Below are 19,791 nucleotides of genomic sequence, written 5' to 3'. Positions count from 1 at the left end.
AGGTTTCTGGTGCTCCTGATGACAATGGCCAAAGAAACACCAAATGACCACCTCTTCCACCAGCAGCCTCCCTATCATGCCTTCCACGCTGATGGCAGATCAACCTTCCTGGTGCCAGGACTGGCCACATCATTCCAATGCAGAGATTCAGCCACCAAGCCTAGCATTTCAGGCTCTCCACAATGTGCTGTTACTAGGGCCTCCTCACATTCGAAGGTTCTGGCTTAATCTGGATTGCGCCTCATCCGAAAACACCTCACGGCTGCCCATCGCGGGGCCTTCCCTCCCATGACTCCTTCTTTCTGAAAGGTCCCCATCTTCACTCATACACCCTCCCCACGCCTCCAGGCTCTGCAGAAATGTCACATCCTCCCCCAAATCCCTCCTCAGCAGCGCCCTTTCCCCCAGACCTCTCCTCTACCTTATCCCTTGCACGCTACCTTTGGGATACTCTTAACAGATTCCAATCTGAACTGTGCTTCTGCAGGACACGGTAAATGATCCAAATCAGGCATGTGTGACCACATCCCATCTCCCCACACAGGACCTCCCCCCTCCCCCGCCCCAGTGCTCGGCTCTGTACATAGCCAGTGCTTCATAAGGGCCTTACAAAACGCATCAGCGAATGAATCGGTGCCTGGCTTACCTTATTATAGTACTGCACCTGCACCGAGTGCCACTGGCCATCACTGACACCTCCGGGAACCAGAGGAGCCACCGTAGTCCGTGTCTCTCCTGCAGGTGGATGAAAGTTCCACAGCAGAAGCTCGTTAGGGGCGTAGTGTGGGAAAGGGTGGGCAGAGGGCCAGAGGGCATGCATTCATTCATCACCACCCACCAGGCCATGGTGCCAATGCCGGGGGAAGGGGGCGGATAGCCCCAGGGAGACCTTACAGTCTGGCCAGCCCATTTCAGGAGGGATGCTGACAAACGGAAGGGCTTTGGGGTCCGGGAGGGCACTGAAGACAAGGCTCAGACTCAGTACTGGGGGTGGTCAGCCTGGAGAGAAATGAGGGACGACAGTGATGGGGGCGGGGCAGGGGCAGAATGTTATGGATCTGAAAAGCCGACCTGTGGCCAAGGGGACTGCATTGTCCTGAGGCCAGAGAGCCCAAGGCAAAGCAGGGAGGTCACAAGAGTCTAAGATCCTGGGTCTAGGACTGGGCAGGGCCTCAGGCCAGCCAGTCTAGCCTCCCCTCACACCCCCATTTTCAAGGGGAGGAAGCTGGAGCCGAGGGAGGGGAAGTGACTCGCTCATGTGAGATGCAAGATTTGAACCCAAGCCTTCTGACTCCAGAACGGTGCCCCCCCCCCCGGAAAGACCAGCTCAGCGTGGCAGAGCTAGACAGCCAAGTTTGAGCCCCATTCCCTACTCATCAGCTAAGTGACCATCAGACTGTCTCCCCCTCAGGGAGGCCAGATTTGGGGAAAGTCCTTGGCAGACTTAACAATTCAACAGAATAGATCGTTATCACTCTCATTATTCATATTGATCTTGCAGTTGCTTCTGCTGCAGGAATCCCTGCCCAGGCACCACCCCCAGTGGAATGGGCTCTCCCATCAGTCAGAGGCTGGAGCTGCCTCTCATAGGTACCTAAACGGGGCTAACAACAGGACCTCTGTCCAGGGTCGCAGGGAGATAAGATTGAAAGTGCCAAGCTGAACTTAAAACAGCTCTAAGCCTTTTGTTATCTTTAGGATTGTTACGCGAGCTTAAGGGCAGGGCGGGAGGGGGCATGCCCACTGGCTTCCCTTTGTGCTTTGAAATTCCACCACATAAATAAGGGATTGGGGGGGGCTGGGCAAGGGGGAAGCCTCTTGGCTTTAATGAGATTATTTTGTATTAGGATCCCCAGGAGTTTGCCCTGAAAAGACCCTCTTCATCCTCCCCGGGATCCAGACCTAGACAATAAGCCCATTAGGAGAAGTCTTCCCACACAAAGGCCTGGCTACACATTAACCGGTCAGTATCCCACAGTGGCAGAGCCCTGGATGGGGAGCTCATTCGTGGGTTCCTCCATCAGACCAGACAGATTGTGGTCTTCTGCTCTGGCAGCTGGTGAGAAATGGAGACGCGATATTTGCAGCTCCTCCCTGGAGTGGACCACAGGGAAAGCCAAAGCCGACAGGCCCAAGGAGGGGTTGGGCCCCCAGGAAGGGGAGGGGCACACCTGCTGAGAAGGTCAGCTGAATCTGCTCTTCAATGATCTCCAGGGCCAGGAAGTCATGCTTTTCATTGAATCGGCCATTGTAGAGGAGAAGGGCGTTCCTTTCTCTGGTGGCAAACCTAGGAGACAGAAGGAGGAGGTGGGGAGGAGCCCCAAGGAGAAGGAGCCTAGCCAGGGGGCTGAGGAGGAGGGAGCTGCCTGCAGGAGGAGACCCCATCCTCACTGGGAACCAGAAGCAGTTCGAGGGCAGGGACTTGTCCATTTACGTCTTTACATCCCCAGCGCCAAGCTCAATGCCTGTCACAAGGCAAGTGCTTCCTAGACGCTGGCCGACTCCAAACTGCAGATGCCTTGAGCAACCATGGTTCTAGCCCACAATGAGCTCTCTGAAGGGGTTGGATGACAGGGTCGCTGACCTGTCCAAGTCCTCCCCCAGGTCCGGAGCTCCTCAAAACCAACAGGATGGTGACAGGCATTCAAAGACGCCTTGGGGACCCAAAGAGCAAGACAACCCAATGAGGACAGCACATCAAGACCCCTTCCCTGTGTGCAGGGGTGGCTGGTCTTCACGGGAAACAAGGCAGGGTCCTCATCCCTGGAGTAGAGCCAAGGCCTCTTCCTTGGATCATGGATTTTCAGACCCACCCTCCTGCCAAACAGTAGGACAGGATGGCCGAGCATCAAGAGATTCTGGTTTCCCCTTAAAACGTTAAAAACTGGACTCTGCCAAGACCTCTGCAAAGCCTTCGGAGCAGCAGACCTGCTTGGTTCTTAAGAGAGTCTGCTTTTCAAAAGAGTCGGACAGCCTGTCAGTGCTTGTCAGACTTTGAAGGGGCCCAGGTCCCCCTGTGGAATCTGTTCAGTTAGATAGTATATCACAGAACGAATGAACTGGGAGGGCCTGACAACAGGGGATGTCAGAACTAGGGAGCCAGATGTGGATCTGACCAGCCTCCTAAGACTCCCCCCCACCCCCTAAGGCTGTCTGTACCTCAATTTTTAAGTCCAAAGTTGTTAACTCCATAAAAATCAGCTCTTGAGATCAAAGCCCCTACATCTTGCTGCAGCAACCTCAGAAGTCAGGGAATTGCTCTGCACAAACCTGAGACTTCCTTAGCCCTCTCTAGCCAGTGGTCCTCCAGCCTCTACCAGAAGTCCCCCTTGGAGCCCACGGCCTCCAGACGTAGGCCATCCCACTCTGCTACAGCTCTCAGCATTAGCGAGTGCTTCCTGATCTCCAAGAGGGGCTGCCTGGCACCTTCCCCCATCACTCCCAGTTCTAGCATCCCAGGCCAAGGAGAACAGGCTAACCCTCTTCCAGAGAAGAGCCCTTCCAATACTTGGAGGCAGCTCTCTGGGCCCCTGCAGTCTTTTCTCTGGGTCTCCACTGTGGCCCGAGGCAAACTCCTGAAGGACGTTGGGAAGACCACTGCTTTGGCCTGGCCAAGGCGTGGGCACGGGTCACCCCTGCTCCCAGCCAAAGTCCACCATCAGCTTCCTTGGGTCACAGCTCTATAAATAACATCAGATTTGAAATCAGCCCACATCGGTGATCACTGCCATCTCTTGGCCAGCTCTTCTCAGCCTCGCCCAGGCAGGAGGTGGCCGGAAGTGCCATGGCCTAGAGAAGTCTTGGTTGAGGTCTCCCCTGAGGGAGGCCCTGGCTGCTCAAAGAGTCCTTTCTGCTGTGGAAGTCCCTGCCCTGCTCTGGCTCTCCTCTCAAAGGACCCATAGGAAAGTGAGTGTCTGAAAGCCCAGAGATGCAGGACCAGGACCTGGGTGCCAATGCAGCCACTGAAAACCCCATTTCGGCTTCTCCATCCTGTGGATTCCGTGGCTGCCCCCAAAGCCAGGAAACGTCGGCTGGAACGCTTGAAGACCAGGGGCTCGGGCAGCCGGCACATGCACGTCAGCCTCCAGCCTGGAAAAGCGCTTGTTTCCTGGCAACGCCTCTGACCCCACACTGAAGGCTGAAGCCAGGAAGAAAAATCCTGAGCTGCTCAGACCTCAGCAGGAGCAGTGAGCCATCCCCAAGGAGAAATATCTGCTGTGCTAGTGACCAGAAATGTGATGCCCCTGGAGGATTCACTGGAAAACCAGTCTGTGGCAATTCAAAGGTGCAACTGGGGATGGGCCCCCTCCTAAGGTTCTTTCCAGACTAGAACATTTAATAGAGGTAAACTTAAACTCTGATTCAAATTGTTTTTTTAAAAATCCACTTCAAGTACAAAACAGGGGAGGTACGGCTAGGAAGTCATTGGTCTAAAAAAGATCTGGAGGTCTTAGTGGACTGCAAGCTCAACGTAACTCAACAGAATCCTTTGCCACCCAAGGAGGTATATGTGATCTTGGGCTGTCTTGAGAGTCCAAATGTCCTCAGCTAGAAGGGCGACACTCTGTCCTGGCTGGCTGTGTCCAGTTGTGGCCACATTTTAGGAGGGATGATGGTGAGTTGGAGACCATCCAGGGAAGGAAGGAAATCAGGATGGTGAAGGGCTGGCTGAAGGAACAGGAGATGCTTAACTCAGAGAAGCCTTGGGATGCAGAGATACTGTCTTCAAGTATTGAAAGGGCTCTCTCGGGGGGAAGAGGGACAGCCCCAGAACAGAATCAGGAGCAATGGATGGGTGTTACAGAGAGGTAAACCAAGGCTGGATATCGGGAACAACTTCTTAAATCAATTCCATCTGTTCACCCATCGAAGGGGTTGACTGGGGGGCTGTGGCTCCACACACTCCAGACATCCGCTTGCCAGGGTCATGCAGATCAGGGGTGGGGGAGATGAAGTGGTCACTTGAGGTGCCTTCTTCCTCTGAGATCCCAAAGCTGGGCTGTCGGTGATGGTCTGGGTTCTCATGGAAGATGAGAAAGGGGACAGGCTCCAAAAGAAGTAGTGAGCTCCCTGTCCCGAGTGCCCTTCTAGCAAAGGCTGATGAAATGAACAGCTGGCAGGGATATCAGACCCAACATGCTTGCTGAGCTCTGGGCCGGCCCTGACACTCTCCAAGACCCCTTGGAGCTCTGAGGCTTCAGGGGTCTGGAAGATGCAAGCATCTGGTCTGCCAGCTTCCCCTGCTTTTCCCTCCTGGGCCTCACACCAGCCCACTCCCAGAAGAGCCAGTGAACATCAGACGGCCCCTTGCCTGCCAGGGTGGCTTCAGGAAAGTCCAAAATTTTCATTTGGACAAAGGTCAAGAACCAGAATTATCCTGTCCTGGCCCCCAGCCTGTTTTCTACTCAGGCCTCTCTCTGACTGACCTTTCCTGGAATCCATTCCCTGGACACCCACCTCTCTGTGTAAATAACTAGTGGTAAGGAACGCTCTCTGGGTCTTCTCCTCACCCCCAGCACAATCCCCAGTGGAATCTGGCATGTAGTCATGAGAATGGAGTCCCTGGGCACCAGGGCTCTGAGAGCATGGCTGGTGGGAGCTGAGCTGGGCCCAGGGCTCTGAGGGGTGGCTGGGCTGGGCCCGGGACTTTGGGCAGTGGCTGGCTAGGGTTTGAATCAGATACTGGGGCTCTGAGGAGTGGGTGGCAGGCTGAGCTGGGCCCAGGGCTCTGAGGAGTGGATGGCAAGGGCCAAGCTGGGCCCCATTCACTGGCCACTAGCCTAATCCAAGGAGACCAAAGGCAGTCCACATGAGCCTCTAAGTAACCATAGGCCATAAGGAGAATTTGCCCAGACAAGCCAGGCCCCAGGAGCCAGAAGAACCCGCGTGGTCCAAAGAGGCAGCCCTCCCATCTCATTCACCATGCCTCCTATCAGGCCACCTTACCTGTGTCTCCTTTCCTCCTGAAGAAGGGCCCCCAGGGCAGGGACGGTGAAGCTCCGTTAAGACTGGACAGGCCCCAGGAGAGAGCTCTGGGGTCACCAGGGAACCCACCATCCCGGGGGGGGGGAACTCACGTGAGCGAGAGCGTGAAGTGGAAGCGCTGGCGGAGGCCCTTGAAGGTGACGAAGGACTGGGCGGGGAAGCTACGCGTGGTCACCCCACAGTATGGCTTCTCATACTGGCCAGCTGGGCACTCGCACTTGAAGCCGCCCACCAGCAGGTTGATGCACTTGCCGCCATTCTTGCAGACACCAGGTGCGCAGCGGCCGGAGCGGGCGTTCACCTCACAGTATTCTCCTGGTGAAACAGGCAGGGAGGTGAAGAAGAAGAATGAGTGATGTTACTATAGGCCCAAAGCACTGGAGCACAGGAGAAGGTGGCATGGGTGTTATTCTCCCATTTTACAGATGAGGAAACTGTGGCCTAGAACAAGTGAGTGACTGGGCTAAGGTCACACAGGAGCTAAGTGACAGAGTCAGGATTTGAACCCAGGTCTCTTGACTTCAAGCTCCGTGCTTCCCAGTATATCACTGCCCCCACTGTCCCTTGATGTCTGGGTTTGACATTGTAGGAGCCCATGGTATCTGTGTCTCCAGTCTCTGAACCTCCCATCTACTCCCTCTATGTTTCCGATTAATCTTCCTAACACACAACTCTGACACTGTCACTCCTCTGCTCAAAAGCCATCGGTGGCTCCCTACTTCCCCCAGCCCTATGGTGAAAGTCATTCAGAATCTCTTTCCTGGCTTCTCTTTCCCTGATCTCCCTCCAAGCTCCTTCTGCCCTCTCCCCCAATGCCTTTGCTCACTCCGTATCCCACACCGAGAATGCCACCATCCTCAGTCTCTGCCTATTCCTGAAGCCTTCCCACAGACAGAAGGACCCTCACCTTTCCAGGGCTCCCCTGGTCCTGCCTTATCCCTCGGAGCCTGGGGGCCCAGTCAGAGGCACAGGAATCCCCTGATCCCTGGAGCCAGGGGGACATCCTCAGCCCCACTGGTGCTGTCTGCCGAGGTGACCATTAGCAGGGACACTTACAGAGAGGGAGGGCGGTGCCTGGGCAGTGCCAGACTGGCCCCAGAATAGGATCCCCTCAGACCCAGAGAAGGGAATTGCAGTGCCTTGGGGAAGGCTGGCCACACCACGGAGTCTGTGGAGGGAGACCCAGGCTCCACTTCCAGCCCTTCCATTGACTACTGAGGATGCCTTGGGCAAGTCACCTGCCCTCACCAGCCTCAGTGTCCTTAGCTGGAAAATGGAAGCAAGAATCCCTGCACCACCTACCCAGCCCTGGGAGTCTAAGCAGCACTGACTGAGCTGAAGAGATTGGCCAGACCACACGTGATCAAAATGCAACGTGACCTTGCCATCACTGGCAGTGCCTTTAGAAGCCCCTGCAGGCCAGGTATGTGTTCTCTTCACCTGTATCCCCAACCCTGAGACCAATGCCTGGCACAGTTGTTCAGTCGTCCCTATGTGGGGTTTTCTCGGCAGAGATACTGGCGTGGTGGGCCATTTCCTTCTCTAGCCCATTTTAAAGATGAGGAAACTGAGGCAAAAAGGGTGAAGTGACTTGCCCAGGGTCACATAGGTAGGAAGTATCTGAGGATGGATTTGAACTTGGGTCTTCATGACTCCTGGCCAAGTGCTCTATCCACTGGGACACATAGCTGCCCCACCTGGCACATAGTAGGTGCTTAATAAATACAAACGGAATGGAATTTATGCCTGGCAGAGTCATTAGTGCAATCCTCTCATTTTACAGGGAGGAAACAGAGGCCCAAGTATCCCAGGCAAAAAGATCAGACCAGGTTCTAAAAGTTGGGCTTGGCAGCCCAATGCTTTGTGACACTGGAATCCCACCAGAGAAGGGACCATCCCTCTGGGCAGTGTACCACCCCCCCAAATCCAAACACATCTGCACATGCACACACAGGAAGCAGAAGACATCTGGCCAGGCTATGATGGGGGGAGGGGAGACACAGGAAAATCTCCCCAGCCCCGCCCCACCCCCCACCCCTGTCCCAGCCTGGGCGCAGATTTGGCAGTATCCTTCCTAGAGAGGGAAGAGGGGGAGGGATGGCCACCACAGTGTGGGGGGGGCATAGTAATGATGATCACATCTCACATACACTGGCCATGACTCATGGCCAGAGTAACACTGTAGTTCTAATTCCTAAAGCAGCTCTCCAGTCCTCAGAGGGAGGCAGTGGGAATATTATTATCCCTGTTTCACAGAAGGGCAAGCAGAGGCTCAAAGCTGGGATATGAACCAAGTTCTCCAGCCCTCAGGTTTGGCAGGTTCTCTTTCACTACAAAAAGCCACCTGAACCACCCCCCCCGCCCCAGATGCCCCAGCAGGTCTCATTTTGTGCCACTGGGTGGGTGATTCCGCTCGAATCAATCAGCCAGCATGCTGACAATATGCCAAGCACTGTGACAGGAGCTTCCGTTCTGCCCATCTAGTTCTCGCTCTGTGCAGCGGCCTCAAGAGGGCACCCCCTGCCTGCCCTGCCCTCCCCTGCCCCCCAGGATAAGCTCTGGGAGCCCTTTCTTCTAAAGCCCCATCAGAGGGTGATTCTGACATTGGCCAGAGCCCAAGCAAGCACAGGCCTTGAGCCCAGATAATCGTGGGCTGGTCAAAGCTCTTTGGAATCGAATACCAGATCTAAACAGCTCCTTCATCTGTTCCCAGAAGAATTCTTGGCCAACTAATTGAGGGGAGAGGGGCAGTGCAAAGAGCCCCTAGATGTGAAGCTCCAGAGTATGAGCTCCAATACCAGCTATAATGCTTAGTAGGACGCTTGAGAGGTGAGAGGTGATAACAGCCTCAGAGTTGAGGATGGTAGAGGTTACTGGGTCCATTGTCACACTCCTGGCTTGAACCATGAAGCTCCTCTAGAACCTCAAGGAGCCATCTGACCAATGTTTGGATACCTCCAACAGTGGGGAGGTCACTACCTCCCGAAGCACCCCACTCCACCTGAGACAGCTGAGTAGTTACAGTCTCTTCTGGTCTCTTCTGGCTGAAATCACTCTCCTTCTATCCACCCATGGCTCTCAGTTCTGTCTCCTGGGGCTGAGCAGAACAAGGCTAACCAAGCTGACTCTATCTGGCTTCCTTAAAGACCCAGCTAAAATCCCACCTTCTCTAGGAAGTGTGTCCCCATCCCTCTATTAATTATTTCCACTTTATCCTGTGTGCAGCTTGTCTGTACATCACTGGTTGTCCCCCCATTAGATTGTGAGCTTCTTGGGGGCAGGGGCCATTTTTGCCTTTCTTGGTATCCCCAGCACCTGGCACACAGTAGGTGCTCAATAAACATTGATTGACTGACTCTGTCACCCTGCCCCTCTTCCTGATGGTGCAAGGATGGCCATGTACCCCTATGAACTTGTTCAGACCTAAGGGAGGAGGAAGGGGAGGGGGAGGGAAGAGATGAGTAGATGGGTGTCCATGATGAGGACACAGTTCTCCAGCCCAGAAAACCTCCTCTGAGAGCTGGCACCCAGAGCCCAAGGCTGGCCAAGCTCGTGGCTTCCTCCTGTGGCCTTCCTGCTCGCCCAGTGCTGGCCCTGCTTTTGTTCCAGGCTGCTCTGCAGGGGCCACTGGAGCTGCCCTGAAGCCATTCGGGGCACCCTTGGCTTTCTTCCTCTGTACATGTCAGCCAAAGCCACAGTGGGGGTGGGTAGGTGGGTGGTTCACAGCCTTCTCTTTGCTGCAGGAGTTTCAAATCTTTCCAAAAGGTAATAATCTTCCAATTACGATTCAATATGCGAATTTCCAAAGACTTTTTTGGGGGGGAGGGGACAATTTCAAATTCCCCAAATCAGTGGATTCCCCAGCACCTCTTTCAAAGGAAAACAAGGGCAGCATCATTGATTTGGAGCTGAAAGGGGCCCTGGAGATCCCCTCTGAGATTCCTCCTCTAGTCTCCGGCCCCTGAGGCAGTGGTCAGGCTGGGGAAGCCCAGGCCCTGCCTTCTCCCAGTCAAGGCTTTAAATGCACAAACTAAAATGCACAGGATTAGGAAGGAAGCCCATTTTAAACGTGTTAAAAAGCCAGATTTGTGAGCCAGTAATATCCAGGTGGGTCTGAAGACTAGAGCACTTCCTAAGGGGAATGCACATCAGCGACATTCTGGGACACTGGAATAGATGGTTGGTGACAGCCAAAGCTCTGGGGCATCTGTGGGCATCCCAGCACAGTCAGTACGGTTGTGATTGGTTCTTCCATTCATGATGTAGGAAGGACGTTGGACCCTGCATGTGGTTTGTCTGTACCGGCTGTTTGCTTGTCTCCCCAGTTAGACTGGAAGCTCCCTGGGGGCAGGGACTGTTCCGCCTTTGTATCCTCAGCATTAATATACAAATGTTGAATTGAATTTAGGACTGGCAGGGTCATTAGTCCAGCCCCCTCATTTTACAGAGAGGGAAACTGAGGGGGGGGGAGTGATTAGTCCAAAAAGGATCACTGGAAGGGCCTAGATTTAAATCCAGGTCCCCTAACTCTTCTGGAGCCAAGTCTCTGAGAACAAATCTTATCCCTCTCTGGTGTGGATGATGATAACAGCTGCTGGTAGCTTTGACGCTCCACAAACAGGATCTCTGAGCTTCCTTGTGAGCTCAGGGGTAGGCGCTATTGTCATCTCTACTTGCAGAGAAGGAAACTGAGGCTGAGGGACTTGCCCAAGGCTACCCAGCTAGGAAATGGCTGGGAGGCTTGAACCCGAGACGCCAGAGCTGGGAGGGGCTGGCATTCAGAGAATCCCTTTCAACACTGGCTGCAAGGTACAGTAAGTTCTTTAGAACAAAGAGAACGGGTTAGTGGCAAAAGCCTTAGAGGCTGCTGCTGAAGCGTGACAAGCAAGCAAAGAATGTGGCCAGCCCCAGACCTGGAGTTCCCATCATCCTCTGCTCCAGCCTTCACGGTGTCCCGGGTGACTCTGGCACACCACTGTTTCAACCTCCGCCTTTGAAAAAGGCCACCAGCCCAGATTCTGAGTGCCTTGCCGTCCCTTCCTTTCTCTGGAGAGTCTCAGAGACGCCCTCCCCAGCTCCTCACACAGGAGGCTCCATCTCTCATCTTCAACCCTTTGCACTGGCTGTCCCCTACGCCTGGAATGCCTCCCTCTCCCTTCACCTCGGCCCCCTGGTTTCTCTGGCTTCCCTCAAGACTCAGCTCTAATCCCACCTTCTACAGAAGGCTTCTCCTGGCCAGTGCCTCCCCACAAGGTTATCTTGTATCTCCTCTTCCCATATCTGGGATGTATAAGTTGTTTCCCTGTTAGTTACAACGTAAAGGGCCTGAAGGCAGAGACTCTATGCCCCCCTAGCATTGTGCCTGGCATACAGAAAGAGTTTAAAAAATGCTTGTTGGCTGGTTGGCACAGAATTTGGAAGGACAAATCCTGGCTCCCTCCTTTGTAAGCCACAAAGTTTTGGCTAACCCCAAAGGATCACAGCTTTAGAGCTTAATGGAGCCCACCCCTCATTTTACACATGAGGAAACTGAGGCCCAGAGAGAAGAAAGTTGCCCAAAGTCACCCAGATAGTACGTGGTGGAGCCAGGGCTTCAGCCAGGACACAGACCCTCCAATTCTAAACCGGCTCTTTCCCACTATTTCATGCTTTCTCCCAAACCTCAACTTTCCTACTTGCGGAATGCAGAAAATACTTGCACTTCTGCATCTTGTAGACTGTTACTGTTACTGGGGTGAAATGAAATGAGGCCAGTAGAGTCTGGTAATTTGTGACATTCTGTGTAGATATCTGTGGGGACTGGGATTATTATGACTTTACCCTCAGCTTCTTCATCCATCAAATGGGAATATTCATACCTAAACTGCCCACTGCCAGAAATGATGAGAATAACGTATCTCATAGCCCATAAAGTCTGCTAGAGAAACGACTGGGCTAATCACTCACAGAGACAGAGAGCTCTCCCAAGAACACTCAAGGTGGCATCACAGGCTTGATTAACCCTATCCCTGCTATGCACTACCCAGGGATCTCTGCCTGCAGGCACCTGCCAAAGTCCTGAGAACCAGGCTCTCCCATCTGCCCCTCCCACCCCAGCATATTCTATTTTTAGTACGACCAGAGGCAAAGATTGGCACAATGGTGTAAGATCTGAAGCTACCTTCTCAGCAGTGCAACGATCTAAGACAACTCCAAAAGTCCCCTGATGGAAAATGCTGTCCACATCTGGAAAAAGAACCATGGAGTTTGAATGAAGATTGAGGCAAACTATTTGCTCTTTTTTTGTTGTTTTCTATGGCTTTTCCCGTTTGGTCTGTTTCTTTTTTCACAACATGACTAATGTTTACATGATTGCACACGTAGAACCTATATCGGATTGCTTGCTGCCTGGGGGCTGGGGATGGGAGGGAAGGAAGAAAAAAACCCTGAAACTCAAAATTCTTATAAAAAAATCAATATTAAAATTACATGTAATTGGAAAATAATCAAATACTATTTACAAAAAAAAAAATCTGAAGCTACAAGTTTAGAAACTAATCACCAAAATAATAAGGAATTTTAAAGAAAATGAGATGAGTCTCCATGTAAAAAAATATCCCTGATTATTGGAGCCCAGAAAGAACCTGAGGGAAGGAATCCAGACTGAACTGGCCCACTCCCAAGGACTGGGTTCTGAGGGCCTGGAGGGGGTGTGATCAGAACTGGCAGGTGCAGTTCTTATGCTGGAGGTCCCCATGCTGCCACAGTTGGTAGGGGGTGGGAGGAGGAAGAGTCTTAGCGATTTCTCACGGAACATTAGCACTCTGAGGAATCTTAGAGATTGCGCATCCCAGCCTGCTCATTTTACAAGCAAGGAAACTGAGGTGGGGGAAGGGGGAAAGGGACTAATAAACATTTCCAGAGCACCTACTATGTGCCAGGCACTGGGCCAAGTGCTTTACAATAGCCTCTTGTTTGATCCTCACAACAGCTTTGGGAGGTAGGTATTCTTCCCATTTTACAATTCAGGAAATCAAGGCAAACAGGTTGAGTGACTTGCCTGGGGTCACACAGCTAGTAAAGGTCTGAGGCTGGATTTGAACTCAGGTCTTCATAACTCCAGGCCCAAAGCTCTATCCGCTGCACATAGAAGGGTTGTCATACCACAAGAGAGTGGGAGCCCAGGGCTGAAACCCCTGCCCTCCTCCCCACCCTGCCAGGATCTTCTCTCCTTACCAGGCAGCTGCCCACTTCAATTTCAACTGTGGTTTTTCATGTAAACCTCTTCCCTCTTTCTGGGGCAGGTCAATGGCTTCATCTATACTAAGTATGGGGTAACAAGTCCAAATTTCCTGACCTCTGTTTCCACAGAAACACGATGCTCCTAACTCTTCCCAGTCTGTCTCCATCACAGGGCTCTCAACATTCTCCTGACCAGCCTGCTGTGGCTGGAAGGAAGCCAGGGGCTTGTCCTGGGGCCAGAAGACCCGACATCATCCCAATGTGATTAAAGAGGGAATTCCACGCTTGGGCTCCAAAAGTCAACTTGACACAGACATGGGGATCCTGGGGCAGGCGTGCCTGAAGAACAGTTGGGACTGTGGGGCTGCAAGCCCAAGGGATTCAGCAGCAGGACCTTGGGGGGCTGCTGGGATGCAGGGCAGGGGGAGGCACCCCATCCTCTGTCCCCATCAGCCACACGTTTGCTTCTGGGTACTAGCGTTTGGGAAAGACATTGCTAAGCTGGAGAGTGTCTGGAAAAGGGCAGCTTGAATGGTGAAAGGCCCCGAGTGCACACCAAGAGAGGACCATGGAAGGTCATGGAGAGAGAAGCCCAGGAGGAAGGCCTGGTGGGTGGCAGGGGGGTTATTAGCCTGGTACTGCTTGTCCTGGAGGAAAGGGGGGGGGTCAGAGGCCGACTTGGGCTTAATGCCAGGGAACCCTTCCAAAGACTGGAGCCATTCCAGAGTGGAGTGGACTCCCTAGGGAAGTAGGGAGTTCTCCATCCTGGAAGATTCATTTTACAGAGAGGGAAACCAAGGCCTAGAGAGGGTGTGAAGGGGCTCCCGCCTGGACTCTAAGGGATATCTGCCATTTCCACACCAGAGGCTCCTTCCACCAGGCCACACGACCTCCCTAGCTATAAAGGCACAAGCAGAGAATTAATCAGGACCCTTGAAGCCTTCCCTCATTATTTTTTTGAAAGTTCAAAAGAGCATATGAGAAGCTGGTCATACCAAGCTACAAACCAGGCAGGTGTCACTGTCAGCACCCACACTAAGGGCCCGGAGACCGGTGCAATCCGATAGCAATGCTTAATAATGGATGGCTCTTAGAGACAAAAGAGCCTGGGGTGGGAGAGGGGGAAGGATGGAAGGGGTCCAGGGACAAGAGGGCAGGTGAGCTCTGAAATAAGGAAGAAATGTGCTTGGTATTGGCAGTGCAGCTAGAAATCTGGGGGTCCCAAGAACCAGTGGCAAGATCTTCTCCCTGTCTGCACCTCAGTTTCCACATCTGTAAAATGAGGGGACTGGGCTAGATGACTTCTAAGAATCCTCTCAGCTCTGACATGCCCTGTTCTCAGGTTCCTCCCAACTCTGACATCTCCAGTTCTCAGGCCTCTCCCAGCTCTGACATTCCATGTCCTAAGGTTCTTCTAGATTTGAGACTGTTCTATGTTCTAGAGTTCTCCCCCCAGATCTGACATTTTTCTGGGGGACCACACAGCTTCATCAGTAACAGAATCACCTTCTTCTCCCTTCTGGTCCTCAGGACAAACCTCATCTCCTCCCCTTATGCCCCAAACTCTGCTATCCCTCAGCAGTTACAAAGGCTTCTCTCTCTGTACTGGAATGATTTTGAACTCGTTTTGAGCTTACCTGCCCCTGTTCCTATCTCGTCTCATCTGGGCCTTTCGTTCCCTCCAGACTAGGCTGGTTCTGCCCTTTCTAGGTTGAAGATCATTCTCCTTGATAGAGGAGACAGAAGGAGAACCAGCTTCACCATCTGAGGGCTGGAGAGGTGGTCGGGGTCTGGTGGAGAGAGGCTGGTAAGTCAGTGGGGCTTGGGTTCCAGTCTGACTCACATCAGCTGTTGGGCCAGCCTCTGCCCTCCTCATAGCCCCAGGCAGCTCTGGAAGCCATGAATGCCAAGCAAGAGTAAGCCTGCTTTGGTTGGGAGAGAGAATTCCCTAGGGGCCCAGTGAAATCACAAGTCCAGGGTTACAAACCTTGGGAAGAGCCTTTGTTTTCCTTTTTTTTTTCCTGTGAGGGCAATTGGGGTTAAGTGACTTGCCTAGAAGTCACACAGCTAGTGAGAATTGGTAGTCAAGAAGACCTGAGCTCAAATCCAACTTAAGATACTTACTAGATGTGTAACATTGACTAAGTCACTTACCTTCTCTTTGCCTCAGTTTCCTTAACTGTAAAATGGAGATGATAGTAACAGCTACCTCCCAGAATTTTGTGAGGGTCAAGCAAGATAATACTTGTCAAATGCTTAGGCCAGTGCCTGGTATATAGTAGGTGTTTAATAATTGCTTGCTTCCTTCCCATGTCAATTTTTTTTCTTTTTTCTATACACCCATTGTTTTACTTTTCACATGCACTTCCTAGTGAGAAGGGGTGGGAACAGTTTCATGAGTTGTTCTTCCTTCCCCTAGTCAGTCAGTCAATAAATATTTATTAAACACCTACTGTGTGCCAGACATTGTGCTAAGTGCTGGAAACTTCCTTCATTAATGAGTTTCTCCTGCCTGTCCATTAGGGGTAGGACACTGATCCCCTTAGCACACATCATGCTTTCTAACATTTCATCAGCCTATCTGTCTGAGGCTGGATTTGAACTCAGGTCCTCCTGAATCCAGGGCTGGTGCTCTATCCACTGCACCACCTAGCTGCCCCCAGAGCTTTTGGTTTCCTGTAGAGATAAAGATGCCCCCACACCCTGTACAGAAAGCTGACTTTGTGGCCAGGTTTGGAAGCTTTTCACCTCTCCTGCTCTCGGCCATGGACTCCATGGAGGACCTTCTGCTTGGACCAAGTGCTGGGGAAAGGAAATCCATGCCTGTCCTCAAGGAGCTTACACTCTACTACGGGGAACTGACAGGGTCACAGAGAGGAAATGCACAGTATGATACAAAGTATCCAGAAGATAGGAGAGGGGAGGGGCTGGACTCAGCCTCCCTCCATTCATCTCCTGAGCTTGGAGACATGTTTAGAACACACTGAGAACTGGATCCCACCCATGGTTAGCAGAGACCTGCTTACTGTGTCTAGGGCCTGGGTTCAGGATTGGCAGGATGGAAGTAAAAAAGGACCAATTTCCAAGGCAGAGGTGAGGAAGGGGCTCACCTAAGGGGCCCAGAAGGAGTCAGCGCTTCATTTTATTTAATTCACTTCTTAGGATCCCATGCTCACAGGATGGAACCAGAAGGGATGCAGGCATTGTCCAATCCAAACCCTTTATTTTGCTTTTGAGGAAACTGAGGCCCAGAGAAGTGAAGGGACTTGTCGAGGTCATGCAGGTAGTAAGCAGAGAACAAAACAGGAAATGCCCTAAAGAAGTCTGGAGAGGGCTGTGGCAAAGATGTCTTTGAGTTGGCCCGGGGATGAGTGACGTTGGCCCTAGGGCCTGCTCCCTCTGGGTTGCAGACAAGGTCTTACTCTGTCCCTACCATCAACCCTGGCCAAGGTCGATGCTTAGTATGGCTTCAGCACCTGCTGACCTCTTCTCCTACCCTTTGGCCTCCAGCCTTTACTCCCCCCAGGCTGGCTCAGCTACCAGGAAAGATCCTGAAGACAAGAGCCCCAAATGACCTGCCCAGCTCCCTCCCCAGGGAAACCAGTGCATTCACAAAGAGGGTTCCAGAGGGGCCAGGAGTGCTGCACTTGGCCACAAAGGGCCTGGCTCTCAAGAGTGGCAAACGCATCATAATTTGATGTGTTCTACTCACCCCTACTTGTGTCCAACACTCATCAGATGCTCCATAAATGTTTCCATAACCCAGTGGGTCCCAGGGGTCAGAACAAGGCGTAGTCTGCCTCTACAACATATTCCACTTCCCACCTCTTGGCCTGTGTCCCTGGCATGTGTTCCCTCCTCATCTCTGCCTCTTGGAATTGCTTAGCTCCAGGACCATCTCCTACCCGAGACCTCTCGTGATCCCTCATGTGGTTATAGGGCTTCCCCCCCTCCAAGATTATGCCCAGGATCTGAGCTTCCCAGCATCCCTCACTCTGCCATCCCTCTCCCCCTCTCCCCAAGGTTTGTAGGATCTCTCCAGGTCAGGCTCTTATCACCTGTGACCGTGTGACTTCGCCAAGCAGCTATGCCCACTGCCAGCCTCTCCCCTGATTCCGTCTTCCACCCCTCCTCTGTCTATGTTTTATTTAAGTGCAGTGGAGACCGTGCTGCCTGGGTGGCGTGGGCAGGGGGGCAGGCACTGGTTTCTTGGTCGTATCTCCCCAGCAGAGTGTTTGGCACACAGCAGGTGCTCAATAAAAAGCTTATGCAAATGAACTGAGCTTCAGGGAACCTGTGTGGGACAGGGCAAAGAGCAGAGCTGGGGACCCGGGTTCAAATCCGGCCCTTGCCATGTGTCCCTGGGCGACTGTGGGCGAGTCCTTTCCCCTTTGTGGGCCTTAGCGTCTTCATCTGTAAAATGAGAGGCTTAGACTCAATGGTCTTTGACATCATTCCAGTTGAGGAGTTAGTTTCCTTTCAACATGGGTGGAAAAAAAGCAAACTTTCAACAAATGGAGCTTGCCGGCAATGGTAATGCCCTGGGTGGGGCAGGGTGCGGGGTAGTGGGGAGGCTGAGGTTTCCCTTTCCTGCAGATCTTCTGGTGGACGTGAGAAGGCCACCAGTGGGGGCTGCTGGAGAAGGGAAGGGACCCAATGGCCTTCCAGGATGCCCTTCTAGCTCCGAGAGGCTCAGCCCTTCCACTTCTCAGCTGTGTGACTTTGGGCAACTGTCAAACCCTTTCTGTGACTCAGGGTCCAAAGCCATAAATGGAGGAAGGCAGACCAGACACTTCCCAACGGTCAGAGTGGAATGGGCGGCCTCTCACCAGAGGTGGTGGGCCCTTCTCTGCTGGTGGCGGCTGCCCAAAGGCTGAGTGAGCCCTTGGTGGGACCTTGGTTCCAAAGTCATCTACAGGAGGCCTTTCCTGAGCCTTCCCCGCCCCAGTTGCTACAGCGATAGACAGATATCATATATGTTATTGCTATATATACACTGAGATATACCTAGGTATAATAATTTTGTGTTTGCTTCTTTCTATATATCTCATCTCCCTTGACAGAACGTGTGATCCTTTAGGGCAGACACTGCTTTCCCTCTTGATGTTGTATGCCCAGTGCCCTTCCCAGTGCCCAGCACACAGCAGTCACTTAATAAGTGCTTCATGAGTGGCCAAGTCTTGCCCAGGTACAGTTTGGGTTTGCTACTGCAGAGCCCTTGGGCTCTGCCTCTGGCATTCCGAGGTCCCTAAGGTCCTTCTAGAAATGTCAGTCTGGCCTCCTGGGACCCCTCCCCCCGCCAGTAGGGGCTTGAAAGTGATTTCCCAGGACTCTGGCACACCCAGTTTTCAAATGTAAATAGTAAAAGGCACTCCAGTGCCAGGAAAACAATTGGTGGTTGGTTTCTCACTCTGTTGGCTGGCATGACCCACGTAGACACTGAGAGCCGAAATCTCAGTAAACCAGAATCAAGAGGATGTGTTCTGTATTTGCCTACAACCACGTCTGCCTTCTTAAAGGGTCCCGATGTGTGGAAGCCTGTGCTGGCCTGGAGTCCCTGGCATCAATGATCTCGTCAGCACTGATTGGGTCATAACACAACCAACCAGCTCCTCTGAGCCCCTCATTTCCTATCCTCCTCACCCCAAACTCTCCTGTCCTCCCTCCTCTCGCCCTCCTGGGCTCTCATTTCAGAGAAGAAATGGGAAAACACCAGCCTGGTTCTGCGCCTTCATAGCAGAGACCCTGGACAAGTACTCTGACCTCTCCAGGCCCCAGGGGCTCCTCTGGAGAGTGGAGGGGGTGGAGTCTGGAAAGTGACTTGGAATCCTAATATTCGTAAAGTGCTTAGCACAATGCCCTGCCCACAGCAAGCATTACATATGTTAGCCATTACGATTATTATTAGTTATACTAAGAAAATGGCCAAAATATCACACCCACTGACTCGGAGGGCCAACTGCCAGGCACATACCCCAAGGAGTTCTATGACCAAAAAAAAGGCCTTGGACACGCCAAAATATTGATGGCGATGATTTTTGTAGGAGCAAAGAACTAGAAACAAAATGAATGCCCATCTACCAGGGAATGGCCAAGCAGGCTGTGGGCCACGTGTAGGCCAGGCTCCAAGCTCACTGGCTGGAACCCACTCACTCAGGCAGGCAGGAACCCAAGGGCAGCTGGAGACTGCTCCCCTCCGGGTTAGAGGGGCAACCCTGAGGGGTTAAGGGCGAATTTCTAGTACCATTGCTCAAATGCCCCCACCAGTATGCTTCCCCACTGATTATCAACTGATATCAATTAGCCAGCCAGACTGAATTTGCTTTTAGACATGGGAATTTACCAAGGTGGTACAGGAAGAACAGTTGGCATAACCCCCCCCCAAAAAGAGTCTGAGTCACACTGCACATACAGAATGCTGGGCCCAAGCCTTGACTAGAGCTCATGGGGTACACTCACAGCTTCCTGATACTGGAAGTCCCTTTGCCTTGATGAGTGCCCCGTGGCCTTCTGCTCAGCTCTCTATAGAGTCCTGAAGCTGCCTTACCTCAGTCTATCCAGTCTGTCCTTGGCTGTCAGTGCACA

General features: G+C 52.6%; 1 protein-coding gene across 1 annotated transcript in view; it reads right to left on the bottom strand.

Annotated features, from left to right (window-relative positions):
- CELSR1 (cadherin EGF LAG seven-pass G-type receptor 1) overlaps window positions 1-19,791 on the bottom strand; it is a 155,116-nt gene that overhangs the window by 63,043 nt on the left and 72,282 nt on the right. The window contains 3 exon segments of the mRNA XM_020977381.2: window positions 647-735; window positions 2,172-2,287; window positions 6,078-6,300. Coding sequence (XP_020833040.1) covers window positions 647-735; window positions 2,172-2,287; window positions 6,078-6,300 — 428 coding nt within the window.

This window comes from Phascolarctos cinereus, unplaced genomic scaffold (assembly GCF_003287225.1).
Source record: "Phascolarctos cinereus isolate Bilbo 61053 unplaced genomic scaffold, phaCin_HiC Scaffold_1;HRSCAF=81, whole genome shotgun sequence".
Classification (NCBI taxonomy): Eukaryota; Metazoa; Chordata; class Mammalia; order Diprotodontia; family Phascolarctidae; genus Phascolarctos; species Phascolarctos cinereus.
This window is presented reverse-complemented; position numbering and strand designations above follow the sequence as displayed.